The 18,241-nt window shown below is 34.6% G+C and overlaps 2 protein-coding genes across 5 annotated transcripts; one reads left to right on the forward strand and one right to left on the reverse strand.

The window, feature by feature from the left end:
- The first annotated feature begins 11,229 nt into the window (after positions 1–11,229).
- On the forward strand, positions 11,230–15,620 carry LOC109163132 (factor of DNA methylation 1). 3 transcript variants are annotated; one of them, XM_019311869.1, is made up of 8 exons: positions 11,230–11,334; positions 12,098–12,980; positions 13,456–13,637; positions 13,894–13,983; positions 14,180–14,467; positions 14,636–14,851; positions 14,927–15,160; positions 15,365–15,620. In XM_019311869.1, the coding sequence occupies exons 2-7, from the start codon at positions 12,101–12,103 to the stop codon at positions 15,158–15,160; spliced, it is 1,890 nt and encodes a 629-aa protein (XP_019167414.1). In that variant the 5' UTR covers positions 11,230–11,334; positions 12,098–12,100; the 3' UTR covers positions 15,365–15,620. The 3 variants fall into 3 exon arrangements, with proteins under 3 accessions (XP_019167414.1, XP_019167416.1, XP_019167415.1); XM_019311871.1 differs by having other exon boundaries at positions 11,251–11,334; positions 12,101–12,980; XM_019311870.1 differs by lacking the exon at positions 11,230–11,334 and adding an exon at positions 11,814–11,838.
- Positions 15,621–15,740: 120 nt separating this feature from the next.
- LOC109163133 (probable CCR4-associated factor 1 homolog 6) lies at positions 15,741–17,360 on the reverse strand. Of its 2 annotated transcripts, none has more exons than XM_019311873.1 (2): positions 16,906–17,360; positions 15,741–16,796 (listed from the first exon to the last, which is right to left on the reverse strand). In XM_019311873.1, exon 2 carries the CDS (start codon positions 16,748–16,750, stop codon positions 15,908–15,910), a length of 843 nt encoding a protein of 280 aa, XP_019167418.1. In that variant the 5' UTR covers positions 16,751–16,796; positions 16,906–17,360; the 3' UTR covers positions 15,741–15,907. The 2 variants fall into 2 exon arrangements, with proteins under 2 accessions (XP_019167418.1, XP_019167417.1); XM_019311872.1 differs by having other exon boundaries at positions 15,741–16,810; positions 16,907–17,358.
- Positions 17,361–18,241: the final 881 nt, after the last annotated feature.

An 18,241-nucleotide genomic window follows, 5' to 3' on the forward strand; every position in this document is an offset into this window, starting at 1 on the left:
GTGTTGATAAAGTTGTCTTTCCTTTTGGGTTAGTTATTGAATAAAATATCTATAGTGTCTTAATAGTCTTAAACCATTATTGAATTTATTTATTTTTTTATTTTTTGTTGACAAAAGAACTTTGATGTCCTAGCTTGACATGGATGAAGGTCTACCTTGTATTATGGACCTTAGTCTAAAATAATCTTAAGATTATATGTCTGCAGTTGACCATGACATATTTTATACCTGCAATTAATTGTATATATACTTGTAAATAAATTAAAGACACATAACATGTTAACTACAAATATAAAAAATGATAACTACAGACACATAAATTGATAACTACAGTTACAAAATATGTTAACTAGACACATAATATGTTTACTACACAAACATATTATGTGTCTGCAGTAACGTAATATATTTTATACTTGCAGTTACAAACATATTATGTGTCCATGGTATATATAACAATTGGTGTTAGCCTCTAGTCATTTTCAGTAAGCAGAATTAGAATTCAACTTGCTCTGATCTATCATCTCTCATGCATTCTTGGTTAGTCCAAAGCCCAATTTCACTTCCTTGATCCATCAATATGCTACTCTAGCTTAATGCCTACTTGGCCTAAGTGTAACAAAATCCTAGCTATACCATCACTAAGTGCCAACAATGAATAGGGTTGCATGTTGCATGCTAGAGAGTGGGTTGGAATTATTAGATATTGGCACAAAATAATTTAATAACTTCTTTATTTGGTTCAATCCAAAAAAAATGGATGGTAGTTACAAAAGTGATGTAGTGGAAAGATAGCAAGTAAACCAAAGAAACAATATAAGATAACAAATAAGCAAGCAAAGGTAAACTAGGATTCAAACTAAGCCCACCCTTGTCTAGATTATCGTCTAAGGATCAAAATCATGTGATGACCTAGCTTGCACTAAGAGAGATATAACAAGAATGTCAATGCTATTCTCTATAAGAAATTTTTTAATAAAAATGACATTGTAACTGACTATAAAATAGTATAAATATATGTGAGATGCACTTTCGACTTTACAAAAATTTACTTTAGGTTTGGACGGTTCGCGACCTTACGATATGATCTGACCAGGTGACTTTTCAGTTCACCTTGCAGTTTGAATGCACCTTTTGGGTACATTTTGCCGTTTTACCTTTCGGTAAAATTAGTTAATTATGATTATTTTAAGTATTAATTCTTATTCATTTCAATTTATTTTTTTTGAGAATTAATTACGTAACACCAAGTGTTATTTCCAATTTAATGGTTCGTTCTGGAGGTTACAATCTGATTTTTAATTAGATATTTAATACACGTTTATTTAATGCTAATTATTTGAACATCTCCTATAAATATCTTGGTATTGACAGATTGTAGTTGCTGATTTTTACAACTCCAAAATCTTGATTTTTCTCCATTTGTCTCTCAAATTATTTCTTGAAAATTTCTACCAACACTTCCCAAAAAAAATTGAAAGTGCTCTCATGTTGTTCTAGTTTGCCGAAAAATAATATAGCTTAAGTACTCAACTATATTACTGTAATTCATTTTATCCAGGAAGACTGACGCTACGATACTTGTAGCATCATCGGGAGGTAGTGAATGTGTTTTAAGGAGAGTGTGTGTTACACACAACTTGAATTTCTCTTGTTTTGTTCTTTCTTCCGTTGCGTTTATATTTTATAAAATTCAAATCCTTGATTTTTATTTATATTTTAATAGATTTTGCTTATCAACTTATTCATCCCTACATTCTCAAAGAGATTGGACTAGCCAACTAGTCTTGAACTCAACTATAATGGTAGCAATTCTAGTCGGGGCAACTTATTAAACACATAGCATTCAAGTCTCATTTTCCCTTCCTTTCTCAAGTCTCATTTTCCCTTCCTTTCTCAAGGCAAATTCAAGACCTTATAAAAAGATTATATAGATTTTTGATAAAACATTATAAACAATTATGCAATACATATTATTGTTGAATTAAAAAACTTTGACAATGACAAAATCTTGCTCGAAATCCCAATGATCCAATTTGAATTCGTAATATAGATTTAAACCAGCACTCATTAGATCCTTTTATTTGTATTGGTTTCATCACAATTTTCTTAATTGCAATCTCATTATGAGACTTCAATACTTGTGTTTTCTTATTTTCCTTGGAGTGAGAATGAACTAAAATTGGCGTCATAAATTAAGTTTCATGTTATGCGGTGGAGAATTACAAAGGCAGTAGGGGTGGGTACTTCGGTTCGGTTTATCCAATTAGAATTGGGACCGATTCGAATCGAACCGAACTAGTAATAGAAAATCGACGGTTCGGTACCGAACCAAATCGAAATCGAACGGTTTGACAAAAATTGAACCGAACCGAATAGCATATGATTTTTTTAATAAATATTAATAATAATAAAAGTAAATCCAGGTCCCTTGGCATTCAAAAAAAAAAATCCAGGTCCCTTGATGTCTGCTCCGCTGTTTAGTTCTTATTCTCACTGGTATCTCGCTTAAATTTTTTATTTGATTTCTTTATAGCTTGTTCTTTACATTGCAGTTTTGTTGTTTGTTGCAAGTGTTCTTTACCTCACAATTATATCTAACTTGAGTTATATTTACAATATTCAGCATTTTCCTTAGTTTCATGTTTCTATAAATTTAATAATGTGTTTTACAGTCATTCTAATTTTTATTTTTAGTGCACTAGAATTATTTTCTAGTACTGGAATATATTGCAAGTGTACTAGCAAAGCCAGATTGTGTCCAAAAATTAACTATATAGTACTTTACCCTTGTTCTTCTAATATCAACTATACAGATAGATGATTATTCATCTTGTCAATAAAAATATTCCAAATGAACCAACTGAAGAGTCGGTTCTGCAAAAAAAGTTAACTGATGCTTGGTAATTAGTACTTAGTATTGTGTTTGAATTTTGGATTGCTATTTTGTTATATAATGTTTAGAATTCGGATTTGGATTATGTGAATATGTATTGTTTGGTAGTATGTTCGAAAAATTAGGAAATGTTGAAATTAGGGGATCTTAAATCGAACTCTAATGTTAAACCGAATGGTTTAACTTTTTTAAAACCGAAAACCCGAAACGCCCACCCCCAAAAAGTGATAGGCCAAACAATAAGGGGCATTCCAAGAATTGAACTCGGGACCTCTCACACCCTAAGCGAGAATCATACCAACAAATGCCCGCACACTAACTTATTGAGTAAATATTCTATCAATACTATGTAGATCCGTTCTAATGTACTTCGTTGGTCGCTTAATGTTGTTAGGCGTTAAGTGGAGCATCAAAAAGGTGAGAACGAGACATTTCAAGAATTGAACTCGAGGCCTCTCGCACCCAAAGCAAAAATCATACCACTAGACCAAATGCCCTTGAGTAATGTAGCTAATTAAATGTTTTACTCTCATAGATAGCACTAAATTTCTATGACTCAACCAACTATCATCAAGTGTGATGACATCTCGATTACTATTTTAAATGGGTGGTCAAAGGTTCTAGCTCCGGTGGTGGAGGCTTAGATTCTTTGGGCTGCAAATGTTTGAGAAAGTATAGAACATACACTACATTGTAAAAAATCATAAGTATTAAAAAAAAAATCTTAAGACTCATGAGCATAATTGGTACAAAAATCAAGAGGACAATTAAGCATCTACTCACGGCAATTTATATCATGCACCAGGGCGCGCATTCATTGTGAGTCCTAATGCAAAACTACGTCATTTCAATTTTTTTTTTTTTTTTAAATTTCACTACCCTGTGTTGGTAGTTAATTTTCTTTATTAAAAAAATCTCATGTTCAAAAATGTACATAATTTTATACTATAATACACATAATTGTATACATGAATGTACATAATTGTATAAATAAATACACATAATTGTATAAACAAATACACATAATTGTATCAACAAATACACATAATCACGTCAACTCCCTACATAACTTACCAAAACGACGTCGTTTTGGGAGGCGCGGGGCGCAGCAGGGTGTAACGATTGATCTACTCACTACGAAGGCCTAACTATTTCAAATTAAATTTCTTTATGCAATTAATCCAAAAAGACAAGAGAAAACTTAATTAATCCAAATTTGCTGTAAATTATAGTGTGTTTTGGATGAATCTTGTGTAATTGTATTCTTGAAACGGTGCTCAAAATATTACAGAGAATAAGAGAAAAGAGAGAGAAGAAGAACACATTCAACTCATAAAATACGGGCCACTCCTTGTTATTAATAATTAATTGTATCTATACACACTAGAGATAACCGTATACAAATAATATAGAAGTAAGAGAAAGTGGGATAATGGCCTGTGGCCACATATAAAATAAGTATTTATAACACTCCTGGTCGCCCATTATCTCGCCATGTGCATGTCTCATTAAAAACCTCGTGAGAAAAACTCATTGAGAAAAACCAAGTGAAGAAAAGAATACATGATATGTGTGTTCATGTGTTGCACTAGTTGCCTCGTTAGAAAACCTTTAATTAAGAAAATTATATTAAAACTCAATCAAAGGAAAAAGAGTACATCTGTTGGTCTTCAGGACCCAATATCCAAGATTGATTCAAGTAAATGATACCCCCCTGAAGATAACAATCTTCAAAGTCTACACGTTCTAATACAATAAAATATTGTTTCAAAAAAAAAGTATAGAAAAGAGATATGGTACAATCTTCAAGATTGTCACTAAAGTGAACATTTTGTACAATAATCTCGTGACTCTTCTAGAGCTCATGTGGGTTGAACTTTGACGCTATATATGCTTTGTCAAAAATTCCTTAAACATACATATTTATCATTTGTGCAACACAAGCTTTATTGCCCTCATATAGGATAGTAGGGGTAAAACAAGACATAACCAGTTGAGACTTGACATTATGGGGATCAAACAAAATAGCTAGTACCCAAGTAGTCCATTAAAGTCATATATTGGTTTCTCACATAAATGTCAAGATCTTTGTACCCCGAAGATACTGGAGGATATATTAAACACTATTCCAATATTTCATTATGGGGTGTGTGCTAAATGTTGCTAGCAATTTCTTCCCAAATACAATATCATCAAGCTCTCTATGTATTTCAATAACATTTAATTAAACCATCAACTTCGACTGAGATATAATGCATAAATAATTCCATTAGCAACTCCTTAATGAGCACATAATGGTACATATTTATATTTACATACTCCTACTTCAGGAGGAAATCTCCCAGTCAATTGCTTACTACTTCAAGTCAAATAAAGCCTTTGTAATTCAACAAAATACATGTGATTTTATTTCTTTTCTTATTTCAAGAATTATAAATCCATCATGGATTTTTCCAAATAAACATTAGCGTCTAATGACCCATAATTATGCGGTCATGACGTTCATCAACTGCATATCTAAATTTATTAATCTGTCAATGGTATATGTAGTGGATCTTAATGTCATCCATTGTGGGAGCGTATATTTGACAACAATCAATTATGGGTCGCTGCGTAAACTCTTGAGCTACTAGTCTCGCTTATATGTCACACCACCGCATTATCAGTATTTCTCTTTCGTACAAACACTCATTATCAATAATCTGTATGGACTTCTTGACCTAAAGTGCTAAGAATGTTGTGTTTAATTCAACAGACTTGGCATAACTCTTTCGACCTCTAGCATGGTTATTTTGCATTGTGCTAATCAACCTTCTATTGCAATCACCTTTTGACCTACTGTGTGATTAATTTTGTAATACACCACATGTGGGTCGTTCACCCTCTTCAAAGAAAATAGGACCAATTTCACCTTCAATCTTTCTTTTGGCATCCTCAAATGGATCTTCACATACTTCCCGAGCTTTACAATTGTTTTGACTAGATAAAACCAATTGCTGAAACTTCCTACCCATTTGTATAACCTAAACTGACGAAGAAACACTAAAAACATTTGAGGAAGATGCATTATCCATAATTCAATCTTCATGTACGTCAAAACGAACGTTTGACGAAGCTATGGATAATGATAGTGGAGATTCTGAGAAAGAACTCGAGCTCGATCCTAGACGCAGTAAGCGGGCAAGAGTTGAAAAATCATTTGGTCCTGATTTTCTAACTTACTTGTTAGAGTATGATTCTAGTACTCTAACTTGTTTACTAGAAAATGAACCGGATTTTCTAACTTGTTTATTAGAAAATGAGCCTCAAAAATATGTAGGAGTTGTGACTTCTACGAAATGACTAATGTGGAAAGAGGCTATTATGAGTGAAGTGGATTCTATCTTACAAAAACACACTTGAGAACTTGTTGATCTTCCTCCGGGTAGTAAACCCTTAGGGTCCAAATGAGTCTTTAAAAAAAAAAGATGAAACTAGATGGTTCAATCGAGAAGTATAAAGCTAGGCTTGTAATTAAAGGTTAGGGGAAACGCGATGGCCTTGATTACTTCTACACGTATTCTCCCGTGACGAGAATAAATTCCATTAGGATAATACTTGTCATAGCCGTGCTGCGGAATTTGGAAGTTCATCAAATGGATGTGAAAACAGTTTTCTGGAATGACAAGTTAGATGAGGAAATCTATATGGAACAACATGAGGGTTTTGTGGTTCCGGGACAAGAGAAAAAAGTTTATAAATTGGTTAAATCGTTATATAGTTTAAAACAAGCGCCTAAGCAGTGACACGAGAAATTTGACCATGTGATGTTAATCAATGAGTTTAATATAAACGAAAGTGACAAGTGTGTCTACATTAAGGAAATGATAGACGGGTATGTCATTCTTTGTTTATACGTAGATGATATACTCATCGTTGGTAGTAACGATCGATTGATCAAGTTTACCAAAAACATGTTAAATGCGAGATTCGACATGAAGGATGTGTGTTTGACTGATTTAATCCTCGAGATTAAAATCATTAGAAGACTTGATAGTCTTGTATTGAGCCAATCTCATTATATTGATAAAATCCTTGCTAAATTTAACAAGGATGATGATCAATTGGCTAAGACACTGTTTGATACAAATGTTCATCTAACTAATAACCATGAAGAGGGTATTTCTCAAGTAGAATATGCTCGGGTTATTGGTAGTTTGATGTATCTTATGAGTTGTACTAGGTCGGATATTGCCTTTGCGGTTAGTAAACTCAGCATATATACGAGTAACCCCTGTGATATGCACTAGAAGGCAATAATAAAGTTATGGGATACCTTAGGTATACTCGTGACTTTGGACTGCACTATACAAGATATCTTGATGTACTTGAAGGGTATAGCGACGATAATGGGATATATGATATTAAGGACTCTAAGTCCATGAGTGGCTATGTGTTTACACTAGCCAGTGTAGTCGTTGCATGGAAATCCTCTAAACAATCCGTGATAGCCAGATCCACGATGGAATCTGAGTTGCTAGCCTTAGACAAATGTTGTGAAGATGTTGAATGGCTACATACGCATTTTCTATAGGATATTCCTAATTGGGAAAGACATGTACCTCCAATTGGTGTATTGTGATAGTCAAGCCACAATTAGGAGAACACTGAATAATCTGTATAATGGTAAGTCTAAACATATACGTCGTAGATGTAATACCATTAAACAACTTCTCACGACTGGCGTTGTCTCGATTGACTATGTGAAGTCAAAAGACAACGTAGCGAGTCCGCTAACCAAAGGTTAAGTAAAGAAGTTGTAGAGAAGCTGACACGAGGAATGAGTCTAAAGCCCTTGGAATAAAGTTCTATAGTGGATACCTGGCACCTGGGTTCAATGGGACAACTAAATTATGGAACGAAGTGTGTCACTGTGGGGGGGGCTCGGACTCCCTACTATATCACTCCTTGTCAGAACAGTGACTCCCGCACGAGACTACCACGATGTGCTTTAATGATTCAAAATGTCGGTTGTGTGAGTATGTGGGATACTCGGAATGATGGTTGCTTCAAAGGAGAATTGAATGGGCCCAATTATTTATAAACTCTTACAGAACCAGGAACGGTGACCCACGACCAAAACGGGCGCAGTCATGAGAACAAAACATGGTTGGGAGATTAATGTGTGGGATATATCATCGTCTACACAAACAGAATTTTAAGCTAATTGAACATTTAAATATATAAATTTGTAACTTAATTGTATAATTTAAATAATATATTATTTTATAGTTTACTAAAAAAATGAGGACATGTATTAAAAACTCAGGGTGGAAAATGCATGTCCCCGAAAAAAATTCCACAGGGAACGGGACAAGTCGAGAAATGGGGGATAAATTCGGGAGTAGGGATAGAGACCCTATTCCTCGTTCTCGTCCTTGCCCCTGCCCCTGCTCCATTGCCATCCTTAATTGATTCTCACTTGAGCGTGCCACTTCGTGTATTTCTTTATAAAAGAGCAAATAATAATAAAATTTTAACATTAGTAAAAAAATGCATTTTTTATATGCTACTAATTCTATTAGATTGTAGTATCTGTTCAAATATACTTTTTCAACCTAATGAAGTACAAAGAGTCAACAACGCCTCCATTAAGACTCGATCTCATAACCTTCCACATAGGAGAGGTCAGTACATGTTATCTGAGCAAAAGGTGTTTGGCAATTACAAATTTTATTCATTCCTACTCTTTTTGTTTTAATTTCTTTTTCCCTTTCGTATATAAAATTTATTTAAACTTTACATTTCTTATTTGTTTATGATGTATATGTATTATTTATATTCTGTTTATTTATCATTTTTATTGAGCATTTATTTAATTATATAAGAATTAATTTCACTTTTGGTCCCACGACTTTTGAGTTCGTATCACTTTTGGTACACAACTTTAAATTTTTTTAATTTTGGTGCCTAACTTTGTTATTTTTATCAATTTTGGTCCTTCCAGCCAAATTGAAGGTAAAATATTTCCGAATTTTATATTTTAGAGGCAAAATCGTCATACTATGAAAAGATCTTCAATATTTAAACAAAAGAAAAATCATATTAAGAGGAAAAGAAGAGTTTGCCAATGGTCGAAACTATAAATCCCATAGATCTGTCTGGTTCCTGCCCGTCTTCCCCATTATTCTCATCGATCAAACACCTATAGATATGATTTTACAGTGATTTTGATTAGATATTGAAGATGTTTCCTTGGGATGACAATTTTACCCCTAAAAATATAAAATCCAGCAACATTTCGCTGTCAATTTGGCCGAAAGGACCAAAACTGATAAAAATAACAAAGTTAGGCACCAAAATTAAAAAATTTTAAAATTGTGCACCAAAAGTGATAGAACATCCAAAGTCGTGGGACCAAAAGTGAAATTAATTCATTATATAATCCGTAATTGTAAAAAGAAAAAGAAAATAAAAATCAGTGTAATATTACTCATTTTCCATTATAGCACTGTAGTTTGTGACTTGACCACTGTAACCAATTGGATTGTTATTGAGTGTGGTGCAGCTTTTACTTAGATTTTAGTGCTTCCCTAGCCCCTACTTCGTCATCTTCCCTGCGTCCAATGTTATTGTCTTCTGCTCCCGCCTTTAAAAAAAAAATAAAAATAAAAAATAAAAAATTTCATATTAGATTTTTAGTTTACATCAAACTATTTCTAAGTCATCAAAATCCATACTTAAGAATTAAAAAAGGTAAATCATGAGTCATTAAACAGGTAAATCGAATCGTTTGGAGAAATTAAATCATAAGTCATTAAAAGAGGTAAATCGAGTCGCTTAAGCAGTCTTTCAGCCAACAAATGATATTAACTCTGCTTACAAGTGGTCCATCTTTACATTTCTACCAACTTGGGGAGCTCAAATGCATAAACTCTAACTTGGGAAGTCTTAGTTCCAAGATGTTGTTTGTGGGAGTTAAATGCTGCGATACCGGGACTAGAGTGTTAACTTTTAGGTCAAGTGGTCGACCATTTAAACTTTTTGAGAGAAAAGAGTTCAAATGCATAAAATCTAGCTTGGGAAGTCTTAGTTCCCAGATGTTGTTTGTGGGAGTTGAATGCCACGATATCAGGACTAGAGTGTTAACTTTTAGGTCAAGTGGTCGACCATTTAAGCTTTTTGAGAGAAGAGAGTTCAAATGCATAAACTCTAGCTTGGGAAGTCTTAGTTCCCAGATGTTGTTTGTGGGAGTTGAATGCCACGATATCAGGACTAGAGTGTTAACTTTAGGTCAAGTGATCGGCCATTTAAGCTTTTTGAGAGAAAGATTGCACCAACGATACGAGATCAAATTCAGGTAATTATTAGGCCAAAAATTTACACCAAATAGCACATCAAACAGAATATTCTCACACCAAATTTTATTCATCTCCAACTCATTAACCAAATGTTATTTTGGGTCCACCGGGTTCGATCTTGTGACCTTCCTTTAAGGAGAGGGACAGATGTGTCATCTAAGCACAAGATGCTTGGCTACAATAGAAGAATTTAGTTTCTTAAAATTTAAAACTTTATTAGTTCGAATTTAATTAGTTTAATATAAAATATAATTTGTGATATAAATAATAATATTTTTAGTACAATTTAACATAATTTTTTAAAAACATTATTTGAAAATTTAAATAATATATAAATATTAGTCTTGTTTTAATCGTCTCAATTAGATCTTTAAAATGGTATAATTTATATTTAATAATATAATTTTTAAATTGAAGTATTTAACAAAACAAAGAAAATACATAATGGAGCGGCATTGTTCACCTCCGCCATTTTTATTTTTTTTTTTTGACATTTGGCGTTGGATTGGAGCATCAAAAATTGATGGAATGATGTTTTGGTGTTAAAATTTGGTGTTTTTGTGTTCCCTTAGAGATGCTAGTGTGAAAGTTTCATCTTCTTGTAAAAGTGATTCTTTATGGAGACTCAACACTAGTCTTTTCACCTAATAAATGATTGAATCATTGTGATTTAACTCATTAAAAATTCCTCGGAAACATAAGTGTGTTAACATGACTAATACAAATTAAAAGGATTTTTTTAAAAATAAAAACAAAATTAAGTATTCAAAAAAAAAAATTCATTTTTAAAAAAAATAATAATAAATTCATTGTTTTTGAAGTGTCGTGATCAATTCTTCCATATTTTTTTCCATTAATCAAAATAAATATTTTCTTTTAACTTTATTCTCTTTATTAAAGTATTCAAAAAAGAAAAATTTTAAAATAACTTTCAAAAATTATCTGTTTTTTTTTTTTTTTTTTTTTTTCAGATTTCCAAACAAACCATTAAAATAGAAAAGGAGAGTCACGAGCTAAGCCCTATTTCCCCTCTTCTCAGTCACTCGGATTTCTCAGTCTCTCAATTATTTCTGGACTTTCATTGCTAAGAACTCGCAGGTAATCTCTCTATCCAGCTCCTACAACTCTTCCATTACACTCGTGTCTTGTTTGTTCTTGTTCAATTGCATGGATTTATTTGATTCTAGGCATCTGTTTAGCTGAATTTTAGACAAGGTTTGGAATAGGTGCATTGGAAATGTTAGTAACGGAGCTATGAGATCGTTCCGTGGGGGTTTGATTTTGAAATGTGGAACGTGAAGTAAAGCTTGTGCCGCTTTCTGTTTTTCTAGCGGGGAGTGAAAAACTAGGTTTAATTTATTTCGAGAATATTGTGAAATTTCGAGATAATTTTGCTACCGCTTGATGTTAGTGTTAACCTGGGAGCTACTAAGATGATATCAGTTTGATACCGGTGTTCATCTGTTTGAAAACTAGGTCTTATATTGTGTTTTGAATTTTGTAGAGCAATGTACTCTCATATGGTTCAAACAGCCTTATAATTTCATGATTTGTGCATCAACAGGATAACCTGTTCCTTTTCCAACTTGGACATGCTTCAGTGTATGTTTTTATGGCATCAGCAGCATGCTTAGTAGTTAATTCTTTACCAGTTCTTACGTGAACACATGCTCTCTGATTTTCAACCTAAGAGAAGTATTTTGCTAGCTTAACTAGTGTTGTGAACCACTGTTAGCTTGGTATTTAAATATGGAGTATCTGTCAGCATTTTTCAGTTCCATAAATTTGTTTCACTTCGCTTTTGATACGGTGCTATTGTTGGAGTATTTTGTTTCAACACAATTTTGCTTTTGATTGGCAGAAGATGAGTAGCTCAGATGAAGAATCGGACTTGAGTGAGTCTGAGATCAATGAGTATAAAGAAAAACCTTATGAGGAATTGAGGTCAGGTAAATACAAAGTAAAGGGTCCAAATGGGTGCCTTAGATGTCCGTTCTGTGCTGGAAAGAAGAAACAAGACTACAAGTACAAGGACCTCCTTCAGCATGCTACAGGAGTAGGCAAAGGTTCTGCAAACAGAAGTGTGAAACAGAAAGCAAACCATGTGGCATTGGCAAAGTATTTGGAGATCGATCTAGGAGATCAAGCTGAGCCACTGCCACAGCGTGCTGTTGCACCAGAAGATAATAATCTGTATTGTTGGCCTTGGACAGGTATTGTTGTGAATGTATCGAAGGACAATGCAAACGGGACTGCAGTAGAAGAAGAAGATTATTGGTTAAAAAGGTTTTCCAAATATGAAGCTCAGGAGGTGAAAATATTCTGTGATGATAAGTCGCGGACTTCCCAAGTTGTGATCAAATTAAAAAGTGATTGGAATGGTTATAAAAATGCTATACTTTTTGAGAATGCCTTTGAAGCTGAGTGCCACAGTAAAAAAGAATGGACTGCTGAGAGGAGCTCACCTAGTTCACATGTTTATGGTTGGTTTGCAAAAGTAGATGATTACGAAGCAGAAGGGGCAGTTGGTTATTACCTCCGTGAGACAAGGCAATTGAAAACAATCACTGACCTTTTACAAGAAGAAAAGCGGGACAAAGATAAAATTTTGTCCAATCTAACCAATGAGCTTGACTTGAAGAATGAAAATCTGTCTGCATTGACAACAAGATTCAATGAGAAGAACTTGTCTCTCAGTCGAATGATTGAGGAGAAGGACACACTTCACCGTGCTTTTTATGAAGGTTCTCTCTTGACGCTTCTTCCTCTGTTGATTTTTTTTGTTTTTTTGGTTTTTCCATTAACCATCTGATTATGGAAAAAAGTATGAACAACATTGGGTTTAGATGTTGTGGGCACATGTGCTCATCAATCGGTAGTTAGGTCATCAGTTCAAGCCCCAAAATGTCAAATTACTTTACACGCAGAGTTAGTTCCTTCCCGAGACCCCACATGATGTGGGAGCCTTATGTAAGTCTTATGTAAAAAGGTGTGCTTGGTTGAATTTCACCTTGCATGTTTTGCTTCAATTGTATTAGTTGTGTGGACTCCTGAAGGATGTTGTATTCTGCTGTGTATCCATTTTAGATAGTGAAATTATCTGGCCCAAGATACAATAACCTAATTTGATTTTCTTCCATATATTTTTGTCTACTATGTTCTTTTCCCTGGATAAGGATCAGATAAGTTGCTATTGTAAATTGTGCTCTTATTTTGCAGAATCTAGGAAGATGCAGCGTCTTGCACGGGAGCATGTCCAGAGGGTGTTGCATGAACAGGAAACACTGAATTCGGAATTGGAGAAGAAGAAGAAGCAACTAGATTCTTGGAACAGAGAGCTGAATAAGCGTGAAGTCTTGACTGAGCGAGAAAAGCTAAAACTTGATGAGGAGAAGAAAAGGGTAATGATGAACACATCTCTCTATGTGGGAGTCATGGATATTATCCTATGTGAAAATGTTCTGCGAATAGACAAATGCAACCAATCTGTTTGTTGATAATTGTTTTGACTTCTGTTATAATATACAAATCACAGTTGAATTGTACAGCTTTGTGTTCATACTGAGCTCATAAACTTTTTACCAAGATTTTAGAACATATTTTCCATAATTCCACAGGTATAAGACTCATTTATGACTTGATATTTTTGTACTTCAGAATGATGAAAGAAATTCTTCGCTTGAAATGGCTTCCAAGGAGCAGAAAAAAGCTGATGAGAATGTCCTTCGGCTTATTGAAGAGCACAAGGTACGTCACGATGAATTCTCAACCTCCCAGCCCCTAACAAATAATGCACACTCACAAGTAACCAAATATATTATTAGGAAAAGAAAGATGTAATGAGTTAGCTAAAATCATGTTGTACAGAGTATGCTTGGATATCTTTTGCTTTTGTTTTTTAAGATGAAGCCTGCATGATTCTTTGCTATTTTCGAATCTGCAGAGAGAGAAGGAGGCAGCTTTGCAAAAGATACTTGAGCTGGAAAAGGACATTGATGCCAAGCAAAAACTTGAAATGGAAATTCAAGAGCTTAAGGGAAAACTGGATGTGATGGAGCACATGGGAGGTGACGATGATTCAGCTGTACAGGAAAAAATAAAGGAAATGAAGGAGCAGCTGGATGAAAAAATTGAAGACATGAAAGATTTAGATGAAATGAATAATGCTCTTGTTTTAAAGGAACGTCAGAGTAATGATGAGTTGCAAGAAGCTCGTAAATTACTGATTCAGGTATGGTATTTGATTCAGTTCAAAGTGTCATATCCATAGCACCTTACTGAAGTATCAAGTATTATTCTTACCTCTATCTCTTCCGGGACTGGGGTTCATTCTCATTCCTGTTTTAAAAGAATATATATCTGTGGACACTAGACAGTGAGCTTTTAATTTTCTTTGAAGGGCTTGAGTGATCTGCTGAATAGTGGCCGTTCTCATATTGGCATAAGACGAATGGGAGAAATTGACGGAAAAGCCTTCCACAACGTTTGCAAGCAAAGGTTTTCAACTGAGGAAGCTGATGTGAAGGCCTTAGAACTGTGTTCTCTTTGGCAGGAGAAAGTGAAGGACCCTAATTGGCATCCATTTAGGGTTATCAATATTCATGATAGACCTGAGGTTTGCCCTTACACTTGTGCCATTTTATTATTTCGTGCCCTTCAAGAATATATTGTTACATTGCTGCAAATGCAGCAAATCATAAATGAGGATGATGAAGAACTAAGCAAGCTTAAGGAAGAATGGGGTGAAGAAATCTGTGCTGCGGTTATCAAAGCTGTGGAAGAGGTCAATGAATATAATGCCAGTGGAAGATATGTGATCCCCGAATTATGGAATTTTAAAGAAGGAAGGAAGGCCACACTGAAGGAAGTTGTCAGCTTCATCTTCAAGCAACTGAAGACGCACAAGCGCAAGAGACATGACTAGGTGTGTATCCAAACCCGCCTCCCTGCCATAGTGCCATCCTCCATTCCCCTCTTTAAATTTTGATAGATTTAGCATATGTCGTGAAATTAATTCTAGGGGCTTAAGATTTTAGTGTAGCGAAAGTTGGGAAACCTAATAATAATTCCTAAAATGCAGCACTACACACCTCCACCTTTTGATGGACTTTTGTGTTTATTAATGCAGGGTTATGCAAGTTGTCAACACTCAAGAGAGAGAGAAAGAGAGAGACTAGTTTTCCTATCGGATTCAATAGCAGCATATTATGACCATGAATGTCATGTCTAGCATTCTAATTGACATCAAGTACACTTTTAAACTAAATGCTAGTTTTTATCGACTCCGACTGTTATGTCTAATACTATCATTTGCATCTAATCTATGTGTGTATGTACAACTGAATATGCCTGGTTGCTGCAATAAATTTAGTTAATTATAGTGATATGCAGCATGGATATAGAAATCTTGAATTTTATAGAGATGGGCATGAAATGCAATTTTGCTAACCCAAATGCAGGAAGGAGATGTGACTATAAACAGCAAAGGAAGAGAGAGGAAGTTATGAAAGTAATGCAGAAAGGAGAATTTGTTCTATATAAATAAACAACAAACATTTTTGAATTAGTGTGTGTGTATACAGATGCAACCTTGAAGCGCACACATCACATCACATCACCTATACTGTCACAATTTTGGTTTTTGTTTTTTTGTTTTTTTTGTTTTTGTAGGTCAACAATAGGTGCTGCTGCTGCTGCTATTCTGTCCATTCTCAACGCCTAGACCATACAAGACACCAGAGTACTCCTCCAGTGAGCCACTAAAGAAGTTGTCTTTCAACTTCCTGAAGGTACAAGCAGTGAGCAAGCTATCCGAGCCGGCTTGATGGCAGACGCCCACTCTCTCCACTTCCAACAGCTCCGCCAGCTTGTTCAACCCACCATGGAGGCTGTTGCAGAACCTCATCAAGTGCTTGATGTCAAACACCTCCGGGAAATACATGTTGATGAGGGCAAAGAACCCCTGCTGCGTCTCCGGCAACTCCTGGCAAGTCAGTATCTTCAGCAGGTACCCGAAATCATACCCACTGTGGAATGTCACCCAGTGAACGCTATCGTTCAACACAATCCCTGATGACATCAACAGCTCCCCAAATCTCCTCGCCTCGATCCCACTCTCCGTGTTCTTCTCGAAATCAATCCCACACTGCCGCAGCAGCTCGATGGAATCGCTCGCGAAAACATCCTCGTTGGGATCGAATTCCCGGAAGTTGAACTGCCAAATGCAGTACTTGTCTGTCCCACAGGTTGGCAGGTTTCCCTTCTCGTCTGAAAAGGTTAGCCCCAGTTGTATCAACTTTAACATGTCTACATTATCCTTCAGGGTCTGGTAATGGTAATCGTTGCTGTTCTTGAAATTCCCCACCGGCCGTAGAACAATGCCCGGAAACTCCGTATCCATCGCAATAAACGGGTAATCGTCTACGACTTCTCTGATCAGATCAAACTCTTCTTCCAGGTTATAATCCCACACTTCTCTAATCTGAATCGAATCGCTTTTTGGCAAAAGCGACATCTTCCAATCAACCCAAAATTTCTATTCCGATTCTCTCACAAAAATTTTTTCAACCCGCAGCTGCAACACAAACCGAATTTAGCAAATGAAAATCCAAATTTAGCACCAGCAAATTACCCCCCAAAAAAACACCCAGAAGATGAAATTGAATCTTACCGAAAATCCAAAAAGTTCTGAGCTTTGAACCGTAAATGGACGTTTGTTTCCAGAAAACGGGAAGGGATGTTAGGGTTTGAAATGGGAATTAACGAGGCGGCGAAATGGGATAAGAAAGGAGAGGAAATCAGGGCAGCAGCGGAGGATGGGTGTTTATTTATTATAATAATAATAATTATTCCTTTTTTTTTTTTCTTTTGTGTGTGTGTGTTTTTCTCTGCCAGAGACAAACAGGATGGGACCCCCTTCACTGTTTACCTCCTTCCAAACACACCGAGAAGACACAGAAAAATTTTTCTCTTTTTCTGCTTTTTCTGAAATTCGAAAATTTTCTGTCACGAACATGGAAATAATGGAAACTATGGTTTCTATGACGGGGGGATCAGCCAAGCACGTGTAGTGGTTTGTGGCCTGCGAAAAGAATGGAGTTTGTTTTTTTTTTTTTTTTTTTTTTTTTTTGGGGGGAGAGATTTTTTTCTCCCTGTTTTTTTTTTTTTTTTTTTTTTTTTTTTGAGGGGTTCAAGGGGAAATTTTTTCTTTTTTCTTTTTTTTTTCTTTTTTTGGGGGGCTCAAGGAGATTTTTTTTTTTTTTTTTTTTTTTGGTGATTTTTAGAAAGTAAGAGGAGCCGAGGAGGGGAAAGCGACTATCAAAAATAAAGAAAGCTCTTCCCTCGTCGGCAAAGAAAGAGGGAAAATGGTAAATATAGTGAGGAGGGTAAAGGTGATGAAGCAGAGCAAAACTAGTGATTTCATGCATTCATAACCAATGGCTTGAGGGTCATAAGGGCCTAAGCGAATGGGGATGAGGATGTGCCACTCTTTTTTCTTTTCTTTTTTTTTTAAAAAAAAAAAATTAATATTTCTACATTATTATCGCTATGCTATATATTTTGTCACGATATGATCGATATATATATTATATACTTGTCAATTGTCACGTTAGCTATAATAATAATTGTTCAGAATGTTGTTCATAAGTTTTATTCATTCTATATTTCTATTATTGTATCAAATATTAAACGAATTTGTCAATTATCATGTAATGGGATGACATCTCAATTATTATTTCATATAGATTATAGATTCGAACCCGTAGAACAGATATTCCCTTGTAAAAAATCATGATTATTTTAAAAAAAAAAAATTATTAAACAAATTTTGGGTTATAAGAGATTAAGAATTTATATTGAAAAAATATTTATATTTTGAAAATTTATCCTCAGTTAATGTTAATATTGAATATTAAATTAAATAAAATAATAGAGGGATTAATAACTATAATAAAATGGACACAATTTTATTTTATCATTTGAGTGACAATGTGATTTAGTCAAT

This window comes from Ipomoea nil, unplaced genomic scaffold (assembly GCF_001879475.1).
Source record: "Ipomoea nil cultivar Tokyo-kokei standard unplaced genomic scaffold, Asagao_1.1 scaffold2975, whole genome shotgun sequence".
Taxonomy (NCBI): Eukaryota; Viridiplantae; Streptophyta; class Magnoliopsida; order Solanales; family Convolvulaceae; genus Ipomoea; species Ipomoea nil.

Excerpts from the sequence above, each read along its gene's own strand:
- LOC109163132 (XM_019311869.1), top strand. The coding sequence starts at position 12,101 with ATGAGTAGCTCAGATGAAGAATCGGACTTGAGTGAGTCTGAGATCAAT. Across the intron at positions 13,984-14,179 it reads GGCTTATTGAAGAGCACAAG|AGAGAGAAGGAGGCAGCTTT; the intron begins GTACGTCACGAT and ends TCGAATCTGCAG. Across the intron at positions 14,468-14,635 it reads CTCGTAAATTACTGATTCAG|GGCTTGAGTGATCTGCTGAA; the intron begins GTATGGTATTTG and ends TTTTCTTTGAAG.
- LOC109163133 (XM_019311873.1), bottom strand. The coding sequence starts at position 16,750 with ATGTCGCTTTTGCCAAAAAGCGATTCGATTCAGATTAGAGAAGTGTGG.